Source organism: Schistocerca americana, chromosome 2 (genome assembly GCF_021461395.2).
Source record: "Schistocerca americana isolate TAMUIC-IGC-003095 chromosome 2, iqSchAmer2.1, whole genome shotgun sequence".
In the NCBI taxonomy this organism is placed as follows: Eukaryota; Metazoa; Arthropoda; class Insecta; order Orthoptera; family Acrididae; genus Schistocerca; species Schistocerca americana.
Window position 1 is genome coordinate 370,544,874 of NC_060120.1, and position 25,362 is coordinate 370,570,235.

Sequence of the window (25,362 nt, forward strand, 5' to 3'; positions counted from 1 at the left end):
CACATAGACGTCTTCCCGTGAAAATTATTTGTAAAAATTATGGTGCTAGCACACATTAATGGAAATGCTTTGATATTTAGGTTTCTGCAGTGCTTATTTGGTAATTTACATCTAAAAGATTGAACATGAAACATCATTGTGCCAAAGAAAACTCACAAGGAATGGCCCACTCTGATATGTTGAAACCTACCTGGTAATTTTTCACACAGGAAGAATACACCAAAAGAAATGCACTGTCAGAATTTGTTTTAAAAATATTGAAGTTATTCATTTTTGCCACTTGAAGAACTGATTGTAACTGTGGTTTGTACAGCCCTTTCTGCCTGGTGCAGAAATCAGTGAATAAGCAGCTGCAGCTGTGACAAGAGAATGTAGCACCACATAGCATGAAATCCAAAGTGCACAGACATGGATATTAAGCATTCAAATTGTAGCAGAAATGTCTCAAATCATTAATTTTTTGAATAACTTGCAGTTCATACTGTCAGCTAAACTGTTGCAGTTGTAATTTGTATGGAAGTGACTTGCAGTGGATAGAAAGTCAGTGCAGTGTATGATGATACATCACATATGACTTCTATCATTTGGGACTTGAATTTGTTGAAATTAAATATTTTATAACAGTTCCTGTTCACAGTTACTATCATAATTTTTGAATACTGTATATTTTTCTAACAATGAAACAGTTCCTTGTTTATTTATCACAAAAAGTCATATTAGTTTTGAGTGTCATCCAAATTATGTTAAGTCTTTTGTCACACTCCAAAAGACAGGGATGGTGTTATGTCCCAGTCAAGAGTCCAGTAAAAGCAATGAAATATTTTCTGCAGGTGATAAGAAGTCATTTCAGATGTAACACTGAAAATTATTTTTTCCCATTTTTCCAGATTAAAGATTGTCGGAAGGACTTCGAATGTGGTCAGGTGATTGGGTGTCAGTAGTGTATGCGAGATTCCCACACTCCTAAACATCCATAAGTACACTGTTTCCGATGTGATAATAAAGTGGAAACGTGAAGGGACACATACAGCACAAAAACGTACAGGTCGACCTCGTCTGTTGACTGACAGAGACCGCCGACAGTTGAAGAGTGTCGTAATGTGTAATAGGCAGACATCTGTCCAGACCATCACACAGGAATTCCAAACTGCATCAGGATCCACTGCAAGTACTATGACAGTTAGGCAGGAGGTGAGAAAACTTGAATTTCATGGTTGAGCAGGTGCTTATAAGCCACACATCACACCGGTAAATGCCAAACTATGCCTCGCTTGGGGTGTAAGGAGCGTAAACATTGGACGACTGGATAATGGAAAACGTTGTGTGGAGTGACGAATCATGGTACACAATGTGATCATCTGCCAGCATGTGTAATGCCAACAGTAAAATTCAAAGGCAGTGGTGTTACGACCCCTTGTCGTTTTGGGTGGCATTATTATAACACAGGCCTATGTTAATGTTTTAAGCACCTTCTTGCTTCCCCCACTGTCGAAGAGCAATTCGGGGATGGTGATTGCATCTTTCAACACGATAGAGCGCCTGCTCACAATGCACAGCCTGTGTCAGAGTGGTTTCATGACAGTAACATCCCTGTAATGGACTGGCCTGCGTAGTCCTGACCTGAATCCTTTAGAACACATTTGTGATGTTTTGGAGTGCCGACCTCATGCCAGACCTCACTGACCAACATTGATACCTCTCCTCAGTGCAGCACTCCATGAAAAATGGGCTGCCATTCCCCAAGAAACCTTTCAGCACCTGATTGAATGTATACATGCGAGAGCGGAAGCTGTCAAGTCTAAGGGTGGGCCAACACCATATTGAATTCCAGCATTACCGATGAAGGGCGCCACGACCTTGTAAGTCATTTTCAGCCAGGTGTCTGGATACTTTTTATCATGTAGTGTTGAAAGAACTGCTGCAGTGTAGTACAGAAAACAACCGAAATAAATATGAGACAAACAGAAATGACACTTTTATTCAAGGTCAATAACAACGATGAAGTCACTGTGATTCGTGATGATCCCCTGGACATTACGAAAGGTGAGACGTGGTTTTTAATATGGTTTGTTTTCACTGTGTACGGCAATACATGCTATGCAATGTGCTCCATGCTGCCCATAAGGTTAATAAGAGTTATTCTCCACCAGTGCTGTTGCCAAATGCTGGATGGTCATTGGTGCCTCAATACATCTCACACTTGTTCAGTAGGATTTTAAGTCTAGATAATGGACAGGCCAGTCCATTTGTCAAATATCCTCTTATTCAAAAAGCTCCATCTGCACTGTTTGATGCGGTTGTGTATTGTCATTCATAAAAATGAAATCAGGGCAGTTTTCAGCCCTGAATACACACATTGTGAAGGAGTACCATGTCACAATAACAGCGACTGGAGAGTGTACCATGTTCAAAGATTTGGAGATCAGTACACCTATGCAAATTTATGCCTTTCGTCCCAATAACGCCTAGATCACCAAACCGATAATGTTAGACAGTGTTGTTGGTTTTATTTTATGTCCCCACCCCTTACCATGTGAAGGTATGTCCAGAACAACTATCCAGACTGAATTTGCTCTTTTTGGTCTAATTCCTGTGCTCCTGTCACCATCGCAGATGGTGCCATCAATGTGCAGGTGTCAGCAGAACACAACATACTGGTCCTCGTGCAGAGAGACCATCCCCATGCCACTGTGGAGTGTGAAATTTCATGCCTTGCACTCCTGTTAAATGAGGCTGTAATTGCACCTGCTATTTGAAGTGGGTCCCTTCTCACCTGTTGTACAATGTTACGGTAATCTGCTGCTGTAGAAGACCCATCACCTTACTTCCAGTTCACTGATAATTCCGCCCATATGAAGTCATTCAAATGTTGTATCCAAGCCATTTTGTAATGAAGACCCTCCACCACAGTGCATCATAACTGTTTGCTGATTGACACCCAATTTCTTTTTCTCGTACCTTCAACTGCCTCATGTTGTGAAGGTGGTGATCCTGCACTTTCATTCATTTCCGCTAAGCTATTAATATCTATCTCATCCTTAAGTTTTGCAGAGCATCGTACTTCATCCAATCTTGCTACGAAGACTATTTCAGAAATTTATTTGCTATAGATTAAACATGAACATATGATCTGTCAGAAGATAACATAATATATTTATGTTGTGATAATTAACAGTTGATAATGAGAAAGAGAATAAAACCATTCATTTAATGTGGTTAAGGTGCACTTGGGTTCCAGCACAGTTGATTGCTCTCAAACTGTGGCTAGTTGCAGATTCAGCCACTCAGTTCCTGAACAACCTGTCCACAACACACCACCTGTGGCTTCTTCAACTCGACCAGTTGCTTCACTTGGTTGGTTGGTTGGTTGATTTGGATGAGAGGACCAAACAGCGAGGTCACTGGTCCCCTTCAGTTCCTTTGCCACTTGATAATGCATCCCATTATCAGCTCCACTAAACTATTGAGTGAGAAATGACCCTCCAGCAAACCTTTTGTTCATAATCCACAATACTCAAATGCTGCTAGTCACTGGTCCCTGTTGTTACTTTTATGTTTGTAACTTTTCATTTTTTTCAGTAATTTTCAGATGATAATTGATAACCACCTGCCTTCCCCTCTGTTGCCTTCCATTACCTCCTGTAGTGTCCTGCAGTCAGCAGGAAAGAACTAACAGTCAAGTTCGTTATAATTAAAGAAAACTGCCTTTTTGGCATGCACTAATTTAAAAAAAAAAGAAACAAGAACAAGAAGAAAACCCCACAATTCTTGTGGTAGCAAAACCAGATAAGAATACAGGGCAATGAAAGAAAATAATGACCAAAATCTACTCTGAATGCTACGACAAGTGTTTACTATGCTAGAGCCGGCATAAGTACTGGCCAGAGCTGTTATATCTGTAAGTAAACATTGCCAGTCTGACTGTCCGGCATTGCTTATAATGCCGAGTTGGCGGAGTGCTGCATGAATCACTTGAGTTCCAATTGGTGGAACGTGTCACATGTCATCTGGCGAAATACACTCCTGGAAATGGAAAAAAGAACACATTGACACCGGTGTGTCAGACCCACCATACTTGCTCCGGACACTGCGAGAGGGCTGTACAAGCAATGATCACACGCACGGCACAGCGGACACACCAGGAACCGCGGTGTTGGCCGTCGAATGGCGCTAGCTGTGCAGCATTTGTGCACCGCCGCCGTCAGTGTCAGCCAGTTTGCCGTGGCATACGGAGCTCCACCGCAGTCTTTAACACTGGTAGCATGCCGCGACAGCGTGGACGTGAACCGTATGTGCAGTTGACGGACTTTGAGCGAGGGCGTATAGTGGGCATGCGGGAGGCCGGGTGGACGTACCGCCGAATTGCTCAACACGTGGGGCGTGAGGTCTCCACAGTACATCGATGTTGTCGCCAGTGGTCGGCGGAAGGTGCACGTGCCCGTCGACCTGGGACCGGACCGCAGCGACGCACGGATGCACGCCAAGACCGTAGGATCCTACGCAGTGCCGTAGGGGACCGCACCGCCACTTCCCAGCAAATTAGGGACACTGTTGCTCCTGGGGTATCGGCGAGGACCATTCGCAACCGTCTCCATGAAGCTGGGCTACGGTCCCGCACACCGTTAGGCCGTCTTCCGCTCACGTCCCAACATCGTGCAGCCCGCCTCCAGTGGTGTCGCGACAGGCGTGAATGGAGGGACGAATGGAGACGTGTCGTCTTCAGCGATGAGAGTCGCTTCTGCCTTGGTGCCAATGATGGTCGTATGCGTGTTTGGCGCCGTGCAGGTGAGCGCCACAATCAGGACTGCATACGACCGAGGCACACAGGGCCAACACCCGGCACCATGGTGTGGGGAGCGATCTCCTACACTGGCCGTACACCACTGGTGATCGTCGAGGGGACACTGAATAGTGCACGGTACATCCAAACCGTCATCGAACCCATCGTTCTACCATTCCTAGACCGGCAAGGGAACTTGCTGTTCCAACAGGACAATGCACGTCCGCATGTATCCCGTGCCACCCAACGTGCTCTAGAAGGTGTAAGTCAACTACCCTGGCCAGCAAGATCTCCGGATCTGTCCCCCATTGGGCATGTTTGGGACTGGATGAAGCGTCGTCTCACGCGGTCTGCACGTCCAGCACGAACGCTGGTCCAACTGAGGCGCCAGGTGGAAATGGCATGGCAAGCCATTCCACAGGACTACCTCCAGCATCTCTACGATCGTCTCCATGGGAGAATAGCAGCCTGCATTGCTGCGAAAGGTGGATATACACTGTACTAGTGCCGTCATTGTGCATGCTCTGTTGCCTGTGTCTATGTGCCTGTGGTTCTGTCAGTGTGATCATGTGATGTATCTGACCCCAGGAATGTGTCAATAAAGTTTCCCCTTCCTGGGACAATGAATTCACAGTGTTCTTATTTCAATTTCCAGGAGTGTAGTTCCGTGTTTATATTGAGAGCCTGTTATTGTTTACATCCGTTGGCAAGGTTTCTATCTGAGCTCTTGAAAGGAGTTTGGCAGCCCATCTTGCTTGTCTGTTGTGCAGGCCCTCTAACTGATAAGGGGCCGCTGCGACACCTCCCAACACCTTCTTGCCCTATTAAACCCCCCCCCCCCTCCCTGCCTCCATGCCCCCTACACACACACACACACACACACACACACACACACACACACACACACACACACACCACTCCCATCCACCTGTTGTAGTTGCCAAAACCTACAAAAACTACATGTTATTTGGTCTATTACTCGCATGCCCACAAACAACAGTGTGGACTACAGACAGGTCACAATTAGTCCACATGGAAAATACCAGACAGCAATGGGACATTGTCTAGCAGAATAACTGTTTCCAAATCCAATTCTGTTGCTCAGTGTCATGTGGATCCTGGGTAGCTCTTGATAAAGTGATCGGGTGTTAGCAGCAGTCGCAATTATTTGGGGAGTTCATTGACATATGCTTGGAGGCGTGAACCACTAATGATGCTGAAACTTCCTGGCAGATTAAAACTGTGTGCCGGACCGAGACTCAAACTCAGGACCTTTGCCTTTCACGGGCAAGTGCTCTACCGACAGGAGTGCTGGTTCTGCAAGGTTCGCAGAAGAGCTTCTGAAAAGTTTGCAAGGTAGGAGGCGAGGTACTGGCAGAAGCTGTGAGGATGGGGCGTGAGTCGTGCTTGGGTAGCTCTATCGGTAGAGCACTTGCCCGTGAAAGGCGAAGGTCCCGAGTTCGAGTCTCAGTCCGGCACACAGTTTTAATCTGCCAGGAAGTTTCGTATCAGCACACACTCCGCTCCAGAGTGAAAATCTCATTCTGGAGACTAATGATGCTCTCCCCTCTAGATTCCAGTGCCAACCTGCTGAGCCATGTTTATTGATAGTGTAGCTAGGCTCCTCATGCCTGGATCTTTGAAATACAGAATTCCTACTACCCCATCTGCTGCCTCCTGGCAACCTGAACAACCACTGACAAGGCCCAGCAGAAATGAAGACTGCAAAAAAAATTTAGATGTAGTTTTTTTTTCGTGTTTAAATCCCTAAAGATGATTCCAATGAAACCCTGTAGACAAAATTTTCTGGTTTCATCTACAGAATTTCACAGAAACAGATTACATATGTATGAATAGTTTGTAAAGAAAAAGTGAGACATTAATGTGCATGGTATTGTAACACTGTATGAAAGTGTACTCTGACACACACTGAATAGTAAAACATGTTTCACTTAATTATAAATATGTTTACGATATTTGATCTAATTTTTTGATGTATTTGTTGAACAGTGTTATTTTGAAGTTAAATAATTGTATCTTGCATGTGTTGACTCCAAGGTTCTAAACAAGGATTGTGATTACGGAAGCTCTTTCAGTTGCTGAAAACAACATAATGAGAGAAATATCAATGAATTAAAAGCCTATACCTTAAGCTTTTAAAAATGCTGTATTGTGTAAGATGACGATTTAATCTATTGAAGCAGCCACGGCTGTGATTTAGCTTATAAGCTGTGGTCGTGCAGGAACATTTATACACTACTGTTTGTAAAATGTGAAACACTCAGTAGCAATTGTGTGCAATATGCCACAATAAGAGGATGTGTAGGACAGTGGAACCACAATAAGTGATTTAAAGGGAGAGAGGTTGTATGCACGTAGGCCCAACAGTGCCATCTCTTGTGTGACCGGACAGGCCAGTGTTATGCAGCAGTCAGTCAGTGCAGAGCCATCATACAAAGTGGAAATGCAGAACCAAGTGCCACTATGCCTCGCTGACATCACAAGGTGGAATATCGACATATGACTGCATTCAAATGGGGCAGAATGATTGGGCTGTGATGCATGTATGTCATTCCATGATGTTGTGGCCTGTACACGGCATGCTACATCGACAGTGAGGCATATGTGGAACCAGTGTAGAGAAGATGGCCATACACAGTGCCAACAGGGTATCGGATGGCACAGTGTGACCACAGCGAAAGATGACTGCTATCTTATCCACTTGGCCTTAACGAACAGAACAGCTTCATCCCTAGTATTGGCACGACATTGGAGCACTGCAATAGGTGTCAACATGTCTGTGTTGATGGTTCGACATCATCTTTGGCAGGCTGACTGGCGACATGCATACCATTGCATTGACTTCCAGTGACCAGAACATACCAATGCCGGAGTCTGCAATGGATGTGTAAATGCCAACACTTGTGTGCTGAGTGGCAAAACGTTGTGTTTTAGGATGAGTCCTCCTTCAACTTGTCCTACAAACTGCAAACATGTTTGATGCCACTGTAGCGAAGTAATCAGGCAGATTGTATTGTTGATCGCCGTAGCGGACAAACGCCAAGTATGATGGTTTGGGGCATCATTGCCTATAACACAGGTTCTCACCTCCTGTGTCTTGAGGGGAACCTGAACAGCTGCTGCTATATCAGGGAGGTCTTACAGCCTGAGGCATTGCCCCTCTTGCAGGCTATTCCATATGCCATATTTCAGCAGGACAATACTCAGCCGCACGAAGCGAGAAATGTGCAAGTCTTCTTGGAAGAATGACAGTACCACTGCTTCCCTGTTCTGGGCATTCGTCTAACACCCATAATGAGCATGTCTGTGATGTAGTCGGTCGACAGCTTGTTTGTTCAGGTCCTCTTGCAGCCACAGTTGATGCTTTGTGGATGCGCCTAGAAACTGTGTGGCTGAGTATTCTCCACTTGCATATTCATTTACAGGACAGTAATTCTACTCAGTTGTGTAGTTTCATGTCCGTAATAAGCAGAATAAATTTCTTTTTCATCAGATCTCTCAGTCGTGGCGTCTATCACCTGTGGTACTCCCTGTAGTGTCAGCTGTCATGATCAAGATAGAAACATTTCATTTTAGTTATTGTTGGCACTTGTTAGAGCAGAGTTTCAAAATGGGTTGCACTGTTTTAAGACTGGGAAGAAAACCAATGTGCACTCCGTGTGCATACCGGGGGGAGTCATTCCAGATGTGGAAAGGGTCCTTCCGGATGCCATGAAGGGTACAGGGTGCACCCATCTGCAGGTGGTCGCTCATGTCGGCACCAATGATGTGTGTCGCTATGGATCCGAGGAAATCCTCTCTGGCTTCCGGCGGCTATCTGATTTGGTGAAGACTGCCAGTCTCGCTAGCGGGATGAAAGCAGAGCTCACCATCTGCAGCATCGTCGACAGGACTGACTGCGGACCTTTGGTACAGAGCCGAGTGGAGGGTCTGAATCAGAGGCTGAGACGGTTCTGCGACCGTGTGGGCTGCAGATTCCTCGACTTGCGCCATAGGGTGGTGGGGTTTCGGGTTCCGCTGGATAGGTCAGGAGTCCACTACACGCAACAAGCGGCTACACGGGTAGCAGGGGTTGTGTGGCGTGGGCTGGGCGGTTTTTTAGGTTAGATGGCCTTGGGCAAGTACAGAAAGGGCAACAGCCTCAACGGGTGCGGGGCAAAGTCAGGACATGCGGGGAACAAGCAGCAATCGGTATTCTAATTGTCAACTGTCGAAGCTGCGTTGGTAAAGTACCGGAACTTCAAGCGCTGATAGAAAGCACCGAAGCTGAAATCGTTATAGGTACAGAAAGCTGGCTTAAGCCAGAGATAAATTCTGCCGAAATTTTTACAAAGGTACAGACGGTGTTTAGAAAGGATAGATTGCATGCAACCGGTGGTGGAGTGTTCATCGCTGTTAGTAGTAGTTTATCCTGTAGTGAAGTAGAAGTGGATAGTTCCTGTGAATTATTATGGGTGGAGGTTACACTAAACAACCGAACTAGGTTAATAATTGGCTCCTTTTACCGACCTCCCGACTCAGCAGCATTAGTGGCAGAACAACTGAGAGAAAATTTGGAATACATTTCACATAAATTTTCTCAGCATGTTATAGTCTTAGGTGGAGATTTCAATTTACCAGATATAGACTGGGACACTCAGATGTTTAGGACGGGTGGTAGGGACAGAGCATCGAGTGACATTATACTGAGTGCACTATCCGAAAATTACCTCGAGCAATTAAACAGAGAACCGACTCGTGGAGATAACATATTGGACCTACTGATAACAAACAGACCCGAACTTTTCGAATCTGTATGTACAGAGCAGGGAATCAGTGATCATAAGGCCGTTGCAGCATCCCTGAATATGGAAGTTAATAGGAATATAAAAAAAGGGAGGAAGGTTTATCTGTTTAGCAAGAGTAATAGGAGGCAGATTTCAGACTACCTAACAGATCAAAACGAAAATTTCTGTTCCGACACTGACAATGTTGAGTGTTTATGGAAAAAGTTCAAGGCAATCGTAAAATGCGTTTTAGACAGGTACGTGCCGAGTAAAACTGTGAGGGACGGGAAAAACCCACCGTGGTACAACAACAAAGTTAGGAAACTACTGCGAAAGCAAAGAGAGCTCCACTCCAAGTTTAAACGCAGCCAAAACCTCTCAGACAAACAGAAGCTAAACGATGTCAAAGTTAGCGTAAGGAGGGCTATGCGTGAAGCGGTCATTGAATTCGAAAGTAAAATTCTATGTACCGACTTGACAGAAAATCCTAGGAAGTTCTGGTCTTACGTTAAATCAGTAAGTGGCTCGAAACAGCATATCCAGACACTACGGGATGATGATGGCATTGAAACAGAGGATGACACGCGTAAAGCTGAAATACTAAACACCTTTTTCCAAAGCTGCTTCACAGAGGAAGACCGCACTGCAGTTCCTTCTCTAAATCCTCGCACAAACGAAAAAATGGCTGACATCGAAATAAGTGTCCAAGGAATAGAAAAGCAACTGGAATCACTCAATAGAGGAAAGTCCACTGGACCTGACGGGATACCAATTCGATTCTACACAGAGTACGCGAAAGAACTTGCCCCCCTTCTAACAGCCGTGTACCGCAAGTCTCTAGAGGAACGGAGGGTTCCAAATGATTGGAAAAGAGCACAGATAGTCCCAGTCTTCAAGAAGGGTCGTCGAGCAGATGCGCAAAACTATAGACCTATATCTCTTACGTCGATCTCTTGTAGAATTTTAGAACATGTTTTTTGCTCGCGTATCATGTCATTTCTGGAAACCCAGAATCTACTATGTAGGAATCAACATGGATTCCGGAAACAGCGATCGTGTGAGACCCAACTCGCCTTATTTGTTCATGAGACCCAGAAAATATTAGATACAGGCTCCCAGGTAGATGCTATTTTTCTTGACTTCCGGAAGGCGTTCGATACAGTTCCGCACTGTCGCCTGATAAACAAAGTAAGAGCCTACGGAATATCAGACCAGCTGTGTGGCTGGATTGAAGAGTTTTTAGCAAACAGAACACAGCATGTTTTTATCAATGGAGAGACGTCTACAGACGTTAAAGTAACCTCTGGCGTGCCACAGGGGAGTGTTATGGGACCATTGCTTTTCACAATATATATAAATGACTTAGTAGATAGTGTCGGAAGTTCCATGCGGCTTTTCGCGGATGATGCTGTAGTATACAGAGAAGTTGCTGCATTAGAAAATTGTAGCGAAATACAGGAAGATCTGCAGCGGATAGGCACTTGGTGCAGGGAGTGGCAACTGACCCTTAACATAGACAAATGTAATGTATTGCGAATACATAGAAAGAAGGATCCTTTATTGTATGATTATATGATAGCGGAACAAACACTGGTAGCAGTTACTTCTGTAAAATATCTGGGAGTATGCGTACGGAACGATTTGAAGTGGAATGATCATATAAAACTAATTGTTGGTAAGGCGGGTACCAGGTTGAGATTCATTGGGAGAGTGCTTAGAAAATGTAGTCCATCAACAAAGGAGGTGGCTTACAAAACACTCGTTCGACCTATACTTGAGTATTGCTCGTCAGTGTGGGATCCGTACCAGGTCGGGTTGACGGAGGAGATAGAGAAGATCCAAAGAAGAGCGGCGCGTTTCGTCACTGGGTTATTTGGTAACCGTGATAGCGTTACGGAGATGTTTAATAAACTCAAGTGGCAGACTCTGCAAGAGAGGCGCTCTGCATCGCGGTGTAGCTTGCTCGCCAGGTTTCGAGAGGGTGCGTTTCTGGATGAGGTATCGAATATATTGCTTCCCCCTACTTATACTTCCCGAGGAGATCATGAATGTAAAATTAGAGAGATTAGAGCGCGCACGGAGGCTTTCAGACAGTCGTTCTTCCCGCGAACCATACGCGACTGGAACAGGAAAGGGAGGTAATGACAGTGGCACGTAAAGTGCCCTCCGCCACACACCGTTGGGTGGCTTGCGGAGTATCAATGTAGATGTAGATGTAGATGTATTAGAAGAAGATATAATAATAATAATAATTATTATTATTATTATTATTATACACAACATCAGCGAAGCTTCACAGGATTTTCTTGTTGTAAATGCATTGTGTTATAATTACAGCACAAACTGTCAAGTGATGATATGATATGGTCCCCCCAACCCCCACCCCACCCGTATTCCATTCTTGAGTTTCAGCCAGTGCTTTTGCTATAACATTGAGACATGTAATAATACTTCTATTTAGTCTCTCCCTTATCCTCTCCTTTCAGCTAGGCTTGTGTTGTGACATCTATCCATGTGTCAGTGCCATGTTGTTTCCTGTCTGTGGAATATAATCTACGCTGCCATTTGTAAGTGTATCAGATGTGTTCAAATCCTGACCCAAGCCTGTCATTTTCAGAATATTCTGGTAATTTCTGTGAATGGTATATTTGTGAATTTCACTTACAGCCTGTGGAAAGTTACTGGCAAGTGAGCTTGCAGAAGAATCCCAGGCTGTGGTTTTATCTAATCTCACTCTGTTGGTGGCTGATCTCCCAGTTGTTCAAGCGGAACTTAAGAAAACTCAAGAACTTACGAAGTCATTACAGAGCAGTGCAGTTCAACTCCAGCGTGGTAAGTGAGGTAAAAGGAAAAGACAGTTTATGTTGTGGCGTCAATTCAAAGAAAATCAACCCACTAACTTCTAAAATTTTGTCATAAGCAGTTATAATATCTCGATATGATAAAACCATGTGGAATATGAAACAGTCTACATGTTTTATCCTGTTTATATTTTTTTTGGCATGGCATTCTATAAACAGCATTGTGTTTTTTTCTCTTGCATTAATATCTGAAGGTGTTTTGTGGACTAATGCGCGTAATGATTATACAAGGGTGAGACTTCCAAACACTTTCTCTTCTTTCCATATGACTGTCAAATTTATATGGAGGTGAGACTTTGTTAAATCTGAGTTAGATTGAAGAACGTGCAATTGAAATGTGGTTTTACTACAATGTTTTTAACAATTGCAAAATACTATTGTTATTTGCAGTACTCACTCACAGTAAACACATAATTGATAGAATCATTTTTATATTCCTCCTTTGTTTAAAATAAAAATTCTTTCAAGTCAATTAACCAACTAATTTTTTATGGTTTCTTGCTCAAACCATATCACATACACACTTGTTAAAAACATATAAATATTGAATATATTCCCCAAGTTAGTTCAAATCCAAAAATACGTTTTCTTAAAATGGGTCTAGTGTGTTACATCATGCATTTAATACTGGTCACTTGTGCCAGTCCTCAGTCCCCTATTGACTGAGGTTGTGCAGTCCACAGAACTTTTAACAGGCAGAAAGGTGGCAGTTCACATCCCCATGCGACCATCCATATTTGTGTGCTATGTGGCGACACACTATCTCTTAAAACATGTTCCAGGATAATATTGCCTTGGAAAACTGTTCAGCCAATGTACTTTCCACCCCAACCCCCACCTTTAACCCCCCCACCCATTCTAAGGTTGTGGTCTGCAGCTAATTACCTCATCATCAATAGAACATTAAATACTCCCCCCCCCCCGTAATATAAACTCTGAGCATGATTCAACACCCTCCATTGGGCCTTAGAGTGGCAGAACCATGACTTAACTGCTTGGAACGTAAGAATAGATAAATTTCCATATAATAAAACTTAAACCTCAAGTTGTGTTGCGTGCTTATTGGCTAAATGGCTGTTAAGTTGAACTAATTGTTAGTGGGGAACCTCTTTGGTTATGATGTGTGTATTGATAAATTTACAGTGTTATCTTCACCCAGTGCTTCACATAATCTGATAGTTTTTAATGAAACTATACAATGTGATAATCAGCAAAAATTTTCCTTAGGAATCAACAGGTCAGTTGAGTGAATTTCAAAATTCCCCAAGTGTCTGGCTGTTGTGAAGCAAATAATTTCACTTGTATGTTAAGACCTAGCTTTGACTTTGCCTTTGTACAACAATGAAGTGTCTCACTCTGTCTAATCATTACGGTCAACAGCCAGCCTCACACATACTATCCAACACTGACTTTTCTTGGTGAACTGATGCCTTGAAGCAAGTACCTAATATGGAATTTCTGCCTGACAATGGTTTCAACCTGTCACGTTGTTCAGTGACAGCCACAGCATAAGAGTCAGAATTTTCATCCTATGATGCACTGATAATGGTTTGAAGATGAATCCAGCTTTACATCAGTATTCATAAAGAGTGGTGTAACAAAATAGTGTATAATTCAGCTCCAGTTTGTTACTTTAGTGACAGCTGATGTACATACTAAAAAATATAAATAAATAAGAATGATTCTTTCACTGTGAAGTGTAGGGCATGCAATTTTGAAACTTTCTGGCTGATTAGTACTGTGTGTTAGACTGGTACTCAAACCAATGACACTGCTTATTATGGGTAGTGTTCCAGATTCGAGACCTGATTTGGCACACAGTTTAAGTCTGCCAGGAAGTTTCGTAAATAAATGAAATTGGAAAAAATACGGAAATTAACTGCTCATGAAAATCATACTCTTCAGTCCATTCCATTTCTACACCTCATATTTGTGACATGATTTCCTTCCTCCTTTCAGAATTATCAGAAATTCGAGCAGATTTGGAGGAAATGCTGAAAAACTGTAGTACCAAGCCTGCCTGTCAAAATGCTATCACAAGTCAGAATATACAAAATCTTAATACTACAGCAGATTTTACGAATGTAAGTACATGAAATCGTTTTCTTGAATGTCACAGTAGTAACACTTTCACATACTCAATTGTGTGTACTGTTTTGAGTGTCCTGATCAGTTTCCTGCAGACCAGTATCTCCATAAATACGTTTAGGTACATATATTTTCTCCAGAATAAGCAACATGTTAGAATTTGTCAGCATATTTTGAATGTTCGACAGGAATACAATGCATACTTACTAGTTGTCTAAGCAACAGCTAGAGGAGGGTCAAGAGGTAAAATAAACTGAAAGATATTGAAATACTGTTTCACTGGTTGTATTATTTTGCTGCAATGTTTTATGCACTAATTTATCTAGACTTCTGAAGAAGTTACTTGTCAACAATAACGCTGTTTATTGACTAACTTTAAGGAGGTGCAACTTCCAGCACAGGTGATAGAAAATGTGGAAGTTGCTTCTTCTAAAGTTAAGTCTGATCACCCAATTTATCTACAAAGAAATTTAATAAAATTTCTGAACAGAAATTTATTTTTTGTGTAATTAAGCCTGTTTGTTAGATATTTTTGATGAATTTTGTGAAAAAATGAAATTGTGGTCACTGATTTCATGTCAAAATCCTGTCCTTAAGATGTGTTGCTGTTGCTACATAATGTAAAAATAAGTGTTGATTGACAGTTGCTTAGATGGTACAGTGTCTTTTCATAATTATGGACCTGAAAAATTAGCATTTGCTATAAATGCAAATATAGATTTGAATTCTGCCTCAAAATGTAGATACATGAAATCACCAAATAAATGCTATTTCATAGCAAGTTATATCCCGATGAACTATTTAATCATAGGTCATTTGAAATAAGTTTTATTTTCTGCATAATCTGTAGAATGTAAATAATGTCAGGTTACTGGTATTGCTCATCATTTGGCTAAGACCTATTTGGAATGATAATTTCCATAAGAACATTTTTCCAAAATAAAATTTGCTTGAAAGCAACAATATAACAAAGTGCTTGATGCTCTGGTGCTACATCAGTTGGGAGTAGTTGAATGGTCTCTGTAAGGTACACACTGTATAATGCAACAGAGCTGTGAGACCTAGCATCTTAGAGTAAATAAACTTGTATGCTTGTCTGCTAGCGGAACTTCAAAAATTAGTATAATGGAGGTGTGTTTTGAATGATGGTTGTGTCAGATACTGGAAGAGGTCGGGTCTGAATTACTTCATTTATGACGCTGCCAGCCTTATCAAGCAATTGTGTGGTAGATGTTCAGGACACTTTGCAAACTCAGCTTTGCTTTGTGTTGCGCATTGCTTATTGTTTCCTTCTCTTATTTTGAAATGCATGAAGAGACTAATCCTGGTCTGTCATGGTTTTCAGTTTGACCCTCACAACACCCAAACAGATCAGCAATACGTAAGATTATGTGTCAGTCCTGCTTTTGCAGAGACACACAATCCAGTTGTAGGCTAGATGCCCTGCAAGAGGGCTGTGAGACTTGTTTTCCCACATTGCTCCTCTTCTCTCTGGTGGTCATAATTCTGATTTGTTTGTGCTTGGAGCCAGTGCCAAGTTGTAGTGTCTGCACTCTGTACTATGCTACTGGAAAACAAATCTGGCCAATGTATTTGGATTATGCTGAAAGTCTTAACCTAGTGTGTGAATGTAGCTATTTTTGGTTCTGATTCTACTCTAAGACATTGTTGGTTCTGTCTGTAGTATTGTGAAGCATGGGTCTGGTGGCTATGAATGCTCGGGAAAGATCAAAGTCAGTATTCTGTCAATTTTTTAATTGTCAAATTAAGCGGTAAAAGAAAAATGGTATTGAGTAACACCTTGAATCAGAGAAGCACTCTGTTCACTGATGGGAAAATGTTGCTCCTACTCAACAGAAACAGCCATTTGTTGAAAGGTTAACGGGAGCTAGAAGAAGCAAAGGCCATTTTGGAAAGAAAAGAGAAAAAAAAAAGAAAAAAAAAACATTGAAGTTGCCATAAAAGGAAATTACCAAATCTCCAGCTATCACATTAAACAGTCATTCTCAAAGCATTAAGGCATCATCTTCATGCACATGGTGTGTGTGTGTGTGTGTGTGTGTGTGTGTGTGTGTGTGTGTGTGTCTATATATATATATGTATATACACACACACACACACACAGATTATATATATATATATATATATATATATATATATATATATATATATATATATATATATATATAAAAAGAAAGATGATGAAACTTACCAAACAAAAGCGCTGGCAGGTCGATAGACACACAAACAAACACAAACATACACACAAAATTCTAGCTTTCGCAACCAATGGTTGCCTCGTCAGGAAAGAGGGAAGGAGAAGGAAAGACAAAAGGATATGGGTTTTAGGGAGAGGGTAAGGAGTCATTCCAATCCCGGGAGCGGAAAGACTTACCTTAGGGGGAAAAAAGGACAGGTATACACTCGCACACACACACATATCCATCCACACATACACAGACACAAGCAGACATTTTCTGTATGTATGTGTATGTGTGGATGGATATGTGGATATGTGTGTGTGTGCGAGTGTATACCTGTCCTTTTTTCCCCCTAAGGTAAGTCTTTCCGCTCCCGGGATTGGAATGACTCCTTACCCTCTCCCTAAAACCCATATCCTTTTGTCTTTCCTTCTCCTTCCCTCTTTCCTGACGAGGCAACCATTGGTTGCGAAAGCTAGAATTTTGTGTGTATGTTTGTGTTTGTTTGTGTGTCTATCGACCTGCCAGCGCTTTTGTTTGGTAAGTTTCATCATCTTTCTTTTTAGATATATTTTTCCCACGTGGAATGTTTCCCTCTATATATATATATATATATATATATATATATATATATATATATATATATATATATATATATATATAAACGAAAGCGCTGGCAGGTCGATAGACACACGAACAAACTCAAACGTACACACAAAATTCAAGCTTTCGCAACCAACGGTTGCTTCATCAGGAAAGAGGGAAGGAGAGGGAAAGACGAAAGGATGTGGGCTTTAAGGGAGAGGGTAAGGAGTCATTCCAATCCCGGGAGCAGAAAGACTTACCTTATGGGGAAAAAAGGACAGGTATACACTCGCACACACACACCCATATCCAACCGCACATACACAGACACAAGCAGACATTTGTCTGATGAAGTAACCGTTGGTTGCGAAAGCTTGAATTTTGTGTGTATGTTTGTGTTTGTTTGTGTGTCTATCGACCTGCCAGCGCTTTCGTTTGGTAAGTCACGTCATCTTTGTTTTTAGATATATTTTTCCCACGTGGAATGTTTCCCTCTTTTTCATACAGAAGCGCTGGCAGGTCGATAGAAACACAAACAAACACATACATACACACAAAATTCAAGCTTTCGCAACCAACGGTTGCTTCATCAGGAACGCTTAATTTCCATGTTAGAGCTCATTTTAGTTTCGTCTGTATGTACTGTACTTCCTCGATTCACCGACTTTGGTGCTTGTGTTGACATGTGACTCATTGCTCTACAGTACTAGCATCAAGCCCATCAGTATGTAGCATCAACAGGGTAGTGTTTATCACGAACCTGGTTTTGCAGTCAGTGCAATGTTTACAAATGCGGAGTTGGCAGATGCCCATTTCATGTATGGGTTAGCACGGGGCAATAGCCATGGCGCGGTACTTTTGTATTGAGACAGATTTCCAGAACGAAGGTGTCCCGATAGGAAGACGATCGAGGCAATTGATCGGCGTCTTAGGGAGCACGGAACATTCCAGACTATGACTCACGACTGGGGAAGACCTAGAACGACGAGGACATGTGCAATGGACGAGGCAATTCTTCGTGCAGTTGACGATAACCCTGATGTCAGCGTCAGAGAAGTTGCTGCTGTACAAGGTAACGTTGACCACGTCACTGTATGGAGAGTGCTACGGGAGAACCAGTTGTTTCCGTACCATGTACAGCGTGTGCAGGCACTATCAGCAGCTGGTTGACCTCCACGGGTACACTTCTGCGAATGGTTCATTCAACAATGTGTCAATCCTCATTTCAGTGCAAATGTTCTCTTTACGGATGAGGCTTCATTCCAACGTGCTCAAATTGTAAATTTTCACAATCAACATGCATGGGCTGACGAGAATCCGCATGCAATTGTGCAATCACATCATCAACACTTATTTTCTGTGAAAGTTTGGGCAGGCATTGTTAGTGATGTCTTGATTGGGCACCATGTTCTTCCACCTACGCTCAATGGAACACGTTATCATGATTTCATACGGGATACTCTACCTGTGCTGCTAGAACATGTGCCTTTACAAGTACAACACAACATGTGGTTCATGCACAATGGAGCTCCTGCACATTTCAGTCGAAGTGTTTGTACGCTTCTCAACGGGCACATTTGAAAGCTCTTGTCTACGCAACGCCGGTACCAAATGTAGTGACTCTTCGTGCTCGTATTGTGGACGGCTGTGATACAATACGCCATTCTCCAAGGCTGCATCAGCGCATCAGGGATTCCATGCGATGGAGGGTGGATGCGTGTATCCTTGCTAACAGAGGACATTTTGAACATTTCCTGTAACAAAGTGTTTGAAGTCACGCTGGTACATTCTGTTGCTGTGTGTTTCCATTCCATGATTAATGTGATTTGAAGAGAAGTAATAAAATGACCTCTAACATGGAAAGTAAGTGTTTCTGGACACATGTCCACATAACGTATTTTCTTTTTTTGTGTGTGAGGAATGTTTCCTGAAAGTTTGGCCATACCTTTTTGTAACACCTACCTCGCACCCAAAAAAAGGGGATGGAGGTGTTTGTGAAATCTGCCAAAAGTAAATGCTACATTTTCAGGTCTGTAATCATAATTGACTGACTTATTGCAGATAATATTTTTATTGAAGAATTATTCTATAAACCATCATGAAAAAGACAAAAGTATTATTGCTTAACTTAAACTGTGTTGTAGCGCTTTAAGTTTAAATGATGTAGCAATATCTCATTACGGTTTTCTTAATAATTTCTTTTCTTTTTTTTATTTCATGCTGAAGCTACTTGACAGATACTTTCCAAAGGTATAAAAATTGCAAATGTTTTTCTTAGAAGCTTCTTAAAGAAATTGCATGGGAGGTTATGATATTTAGTTAGCATGTGTGTAATTTTTGCATGATTTAACTTCGGCAACAGATATCGAAATTTATATAGCATGTTACTGGTTAACTAACTGAGTTTTGTCTTTCACAAGCATTGTTTCTAGCCACAGAAAAGTATAGCATTTCAGAAATTCCTTACTGCATTCAGCTTTTTGGTTTATTTTAAAAGTTTTTGGTGTGGTTCAGGGATAGTAGAGCGTTTCACTCTGTAATGCTTTCTTGGATTTTTTAGTAATCATGTCCATTTATTGAATGTAGAAAACTTATTCCCTCTTTGAATTGCTTGTTTCAGGTATAATATGCTTAACTTTCCCCATTATTCAACATGGTCATTTCTGTGTGGACCGTCAATCTTACAATATTGTAAAATAAATCAAACATCTTTTTCTGTTTGTAACGAAATTAGTAAATTATGGATCTGTAAAACACTGCAATTCTCAGGTGCCCTGCTGTTGCCTTTTGTTGATGTTACATAAGATAAATGATAACCCCACTGAGAAAAATTAAATATACAGGGTGTCCCAGGAGGAATGGTAAAATTCAGGGATGTGGCAGATATGGCCATTTGTAGCAAAAGGTCTAGTAAACGTGGGCTTTAAAATGCGTACCTTAAGAGCTATGACCACTTCTTCATCTCTGATACAATGAAGCAAATATATTTTACTGCAAGCTCTGTTCTGTCCATATTTTGGGAGAAGGTGGTATGGACCAAAACAAGAAAAACATGTCCAGTTAACATGGGCTCTAAAACTGTACCTTAAGATGTGGGAGCACTTGTTGATCTTTTTTACTGTGAAACACAGCTCTTCTACTGAACAAGTTCTCATAGCTCTTAAGGTATGCATTTTACAGCCCATGTTTATGGGACATTTTTTCCTTGTTTTGGTTGGTCTGAAAGTTTGTCAGTGGAGTTATGGTACACTTTGTATAATTTCTGCTATGAAATGTGAATTAGTAAGGAAAAGCAACACTAGAGCACCTGAGGATTCTAGAACGCCAATGAATTGCAGACTCTTAATTAAAACTGGTAAATAAATAGTAACAGAAACAGCAAAGACTTTTTAATTTATTGTAATATGATATGCTTGTCTTCTGGCAGCTGGTTCATTCATACTCACTACTTCACACATTAACTGCATTTTTGTTGATAAATGTGTGCATTTTTAATCTGTTTCTAATAGAGAATGTTTAATTGATTCCAAAATGGGACTGAATCAAGAACTTTAGTGGTAAAAACTTTATTCTTCCAACTGAAAAGTGAGTTTCAAAATTTTACCGAAAAAACACACACACACACACACACACACACACACACACACACACACACTGGCTGTGCCTGTCTACAACAATTATTGCTCAGTATTTTCCTTTGTCCTATCATGGGCTGTTATGTGGCTGGTAAATTTAATTTCATCTTAAGGAAGCATCAGAAGATTATTCACTCAAGGATATTGTTCACATTGTATGGGAAAATATACTTCCGCTCAGGCCTATCTTTTAACAAAACTTACTTTTCTCATAGTCTTTGCAGCTATGCCACTCCACATGTTTTATACAATCTGGATTGACTTATCTTGGGTGACCGTTGGCTGTTCCCCCTTTGCATTGTCCTCTTTTGCTTGATTGCATCCTTGGAACAAAGTCTCTATCCTCCAACAGCCATCTTCCCATTTTACAGCTCACTATCTGAGATATCTTTGACAGGAAATGAATTAGATTTTATTTTTGTGCACTATACTGAAAATCTTTCAGTGATAACTCTCCTTTATGTAAAGAGTGAACCTTGGGCATTTCAGATGAAAACTGTCCAGTTTTTTTAGATATTCTGATATAGATACAAATTTTCATAGAAGGAATGAGACCTTCAGTAGGTGGAGCTAAGTGTGTACATTGCAGATCATGAGAGAGGAAGTCACATCAACTAAGTTTACAGAAAACTGTGGTTTCTGCTCCATTATGTTTATGAACTTCATCAAACTGTTTGTTTTTAGGGTTCCATATCTCAACCAGTAAAACCAGAATCCTTATGGGATCACTCCTTTGTATGCCTTTCTGTCCAACTATTAAAAACCCTTTCTCTGAAGAATGAGTAGACATATCAAGTTGAAGTTTGTCCCATACCAAGTTCTGTGTCCCTTGGCAGTGTAAAAAATTGAAGTTTGTAAGGCAGTGCAATAAATTTATGTCACATATTTTAGTACTTGCAAACTCACTCATTAAAATGTATTGGGTACTTCCTGTTGGTTTAGAACCATGAAATTTTTACGAAAAGAAAGGCTTCACAATAGAGCCAAAGGAAAAATCCAGAAACTGTAAATCTGATGTTACATCACAGAGAAAAAAAAAATTTTTTTTTATTGTTTCTTGTCTGACTCGTGGGTTGCATGGCTGTCTAGTAAGACTCCTTTTTCTCAGGAACAGATACACATATCAAGTTGAAATTTGTGTCACATACTAAGTTCTATGGTCCCTTGGCAGTATAATAAGCATTAGTTTCTAAGTGAATGCCATCAAAAGGTATGACCCTTTATGTCACATATTTTGGTACTCACAAACTCACTCGTCAAAACCTGTAGAGTACTTCCCTTTGATTTAAAATGACGAAATTTGGCAAGAAGTGAGGTTTTGCAGTAAAAGTAAAGGAAGAAATCCAAAGATTGTTAATTTGTAATAATATCACATAAAAAAAATTTCTTTTTCATTTGTTATCTGACATCATTACAGCGCCTTCACTTGTGTTCCGCGTAGTATAATTAACATACCTATTATGCACCCTAAGGCAGAAAAAGATGAAACACAATGAAAGAATTACCCAAATGAGATGGAAATCACTAGGTTTGTTGTATGTGTATAGACAAACAAATGATTACGATTTCAGAAAAATTTATCCAAGAGAAAGAGCTTCACAAATTGAGAAAGTCTGCAATGTGTTGGTACAACTCTGGCCCTTATGTGTGCAGTTACTCGGCATTAATTGATGGAGTTGTAGGATGTCCTCCTGAGGGATATTGTGCCAAATTCTGTGCAGGTGGCATGCTAGATTGTCAAAATCCTAAGCTGATTGGAGCATCCTGCCCATAATGCTTCACATCTCTCAATTGCTGAGAGATCTGGTGACTTTGCTGGCCAAGGTAGGGTTTGGCACGAATGAAGACAAGCATTAGAGACTTTCATGTTATGTGAGCAGACATTATCTTGCTGAAATGTAATCCCAGGATGGCTTGCTATGAAGGACAATGAAATGGGGTGTAGAATATCATTGATGTACCACTGTGTTGAAAGGGAGCCATGGATGAAACTCTTGCTGCTTTACTTGATGTTGACCTCATCCTCACCTATGGTGAGCTCCACACTTCTGTTCACATTAAACGTACTAACGAACAACAGTACTCACATTTTGTCAATTGCCATCCTTTCCATGTCAAATAATCCCTTCCATACAGCTTTGATATTCGAGGCAAATGTTTTGTTCAGATGCAGATTCTTTACAGCAGTACCCACCATTCTTACCTCAGCCTTCAGTACTACTGATCCCTCTATAGAACAACGTAAGTATACACTTCTTGTATCTCAGTATTATCCTTGTCTTAAATGTATCAGTCAGCTACTTTGACAAAGCTAAGACTTCCTAAATTCCTTACCTGAAATAAGGTCCATTATGTCCAACGTTTTGCCTCCTCTCAATCTCCCCAATACTCATATCCTTGTCAGACTCTGTGCTCTTTCTGCACCCATTTTCCTACGCTATTGCTCCTACTCCTGTGACAGTCCCTGATGTAAGGCTTGCCAATGCACCCTCCTACCACCACCAGCCCTGTAACTGGCAAAACATATACTATCAAAGGGAGAGCCACCTGTGAAACACCACCTTCAAATAAACACTTTGGCCTTTTACATTGGCATGACTACCATCAAGTTATCACTTGGGATGAATGGACATAGATAGAGGGTGTAGACTGGCAACACAGAATTCCCTCTTGCCGAGCGTGCTCTACAACAGTATAGTTGTAACCTAGGTGCCTATTTCAACACAAGTGCCATTTAGGTTCTTTCTCCAGACATCAATTTCTCAGAACTCTGATGGTGAGAAGTTGTCTTACAACATGTTCTTGGTGCTCGCCACCCATCTGAGCTTAATTTACACGAATTTGTTCAGTCTCTGCATTTCTTATTAGAAACTGTTACTTTCTTCACTCCTTTCTAATTTTCTATATCCTTTATTTTCTGACTGGTCTATTTTTCCCCGTCCCCATCTCTACCCTCACACAAAGCACATAGCTTTCTACTATTATTAATTCATGCACAATGTTTTGTCAGTATCTTGGTCTTCCATAATACCCTATCTTCCACCTGTAAACTTAGTGAGGTGACACAGTGGTTAACGCACTGGACTCACATTCTGAAGGATGACTGTTCAAACACATATCCGGCCATCCAGATTCAGATTTTCCATGATTTCCCTAAATCGATTCAGGCAAATGCCAGGATGGTTCCTATGAAACAGCACAGCTGATTTACTTCCCCATTCTTCCCTAATCCAAGGGGACCGGTGACCTCACTGTTTGGTTCAGTCTCCCAAATCAACCAACCAACCAACCAATCGGTCAGTCGACCTTGTAAGTTCTTGAGTTTTCAAATCTCATCCAGTGCAGTCCCCAACAATCAGTCTTTGCTTCTCACCCCATCTGTTAAGTCTGCCCTGACATGGGGTTCTTTGCAGCCTTTCCAAAATCTCCTCATTTCCTTACCCTCACCAGTCATTTTTCCTTCATCCCTCTTCTTTCCCCTTCAATCCTTCTGCTGGAAGGGGGAACCACTGACTCTGGAAACATGAAAATTTCAGTACCATTATATGTGTTTTCTCCTGCTTGGTGAATAGATTTAATATCTGTCCAATTACATGAGATAATGGTTTAGATTTCAAAGCACCTATAGGTCAGAGAGACCCTATTTTAGGGATAACACTACTGTCTACTTTTAGAAAAGGAGTGTACTACCTGTCTTAAAACTTTCTTTAGGCAATAGCCATGGTTACCTAGTCATCACACTTCATCCTGATTGGAAAACAAAAGGGAACTTGACAGAATAAATGAAGATAGGAGTGTAGAATACCTAAACATTAAGAGATTGTGAAGAGACTAACTGCCCAGATAGGAACAATTATCAATAAATATTATACACGGAACAAGTACCCAGATAATTGACCACCATAAACTGATATGTAAATACGCCAAGTAGGTTTTTAGTGTTAGCGAACACTTAAAAACTTGATATGTAATGCCGGACTGAGACTCGAACGTGGTCCAGCACACAATTTTAATCTGTTAGGGAGTTTCATATCAGTGCACACTCCACTGCAGAGTGAAATTTTCATCTGGAAACATCTCCCAGGCTGTGGCTAAGCCATGTGTCTGCAATATCATTTCTTCCAGGAGTGCTAGTGTTGCAAGTTTTGCAGGAGAGCTTCTGTGAAGTTCAGAAGGCTGGAGATGAGGTTCTGGCAGAAGTAAAGCAGTGAGCACAGGTGGTGCGTTGTACTTAGATAGTGCAGTTGGTATAGCACTTGTCCACGAAAGTCGAATGTCCTCAGCTCAAGTCTTGGTCCAGCACACAGTTTTAGTCTGCCAGCAAGTTTCATACCAGCACACACACACCACTGCAGAGTGAAAAGTAAAACAGGAGCAACCTGTCAGATGAGTACTAACTCGCGCAGCACATAGTTGAAGCTCATG

At 41.4% G+C, this 25,362-nt stretch overlaps 1 protein-coding gene across 4 annotated transcripts in view; it reads left to right on the top strand.

Moving 5' to 3' along the window:
* LOC124596381 (prominin-like protein) overlaps positions 1–25,362 on the top strand; it is a 527,082-nt gene that overhangs the window by 316,849 nt on the left and 184,871 nt on the right. For 3 of the 4 annotated variants that reach the window (XM_047135497.1, XM_047135495.1, XM_047135498.1), the window contains 3 exons: positions 12,235–12,399; positions 14,388–14,512; positions 19,529–19,552. In XM_047135497.1, the coding sequence (XP_046991453.1) occupies positions 12,235–12,399; positions 14,388–14,512; positions 19,529–19,552 (314 nt within the window). The remainder of the gene's footprint in view (positions 1–12,234; positions 12,400–14,387; positions 14,513–19,528; positions 19,553–25,362) is intronic. The other variant, XM_047135496.1, reaches the window with a different exon arrangement.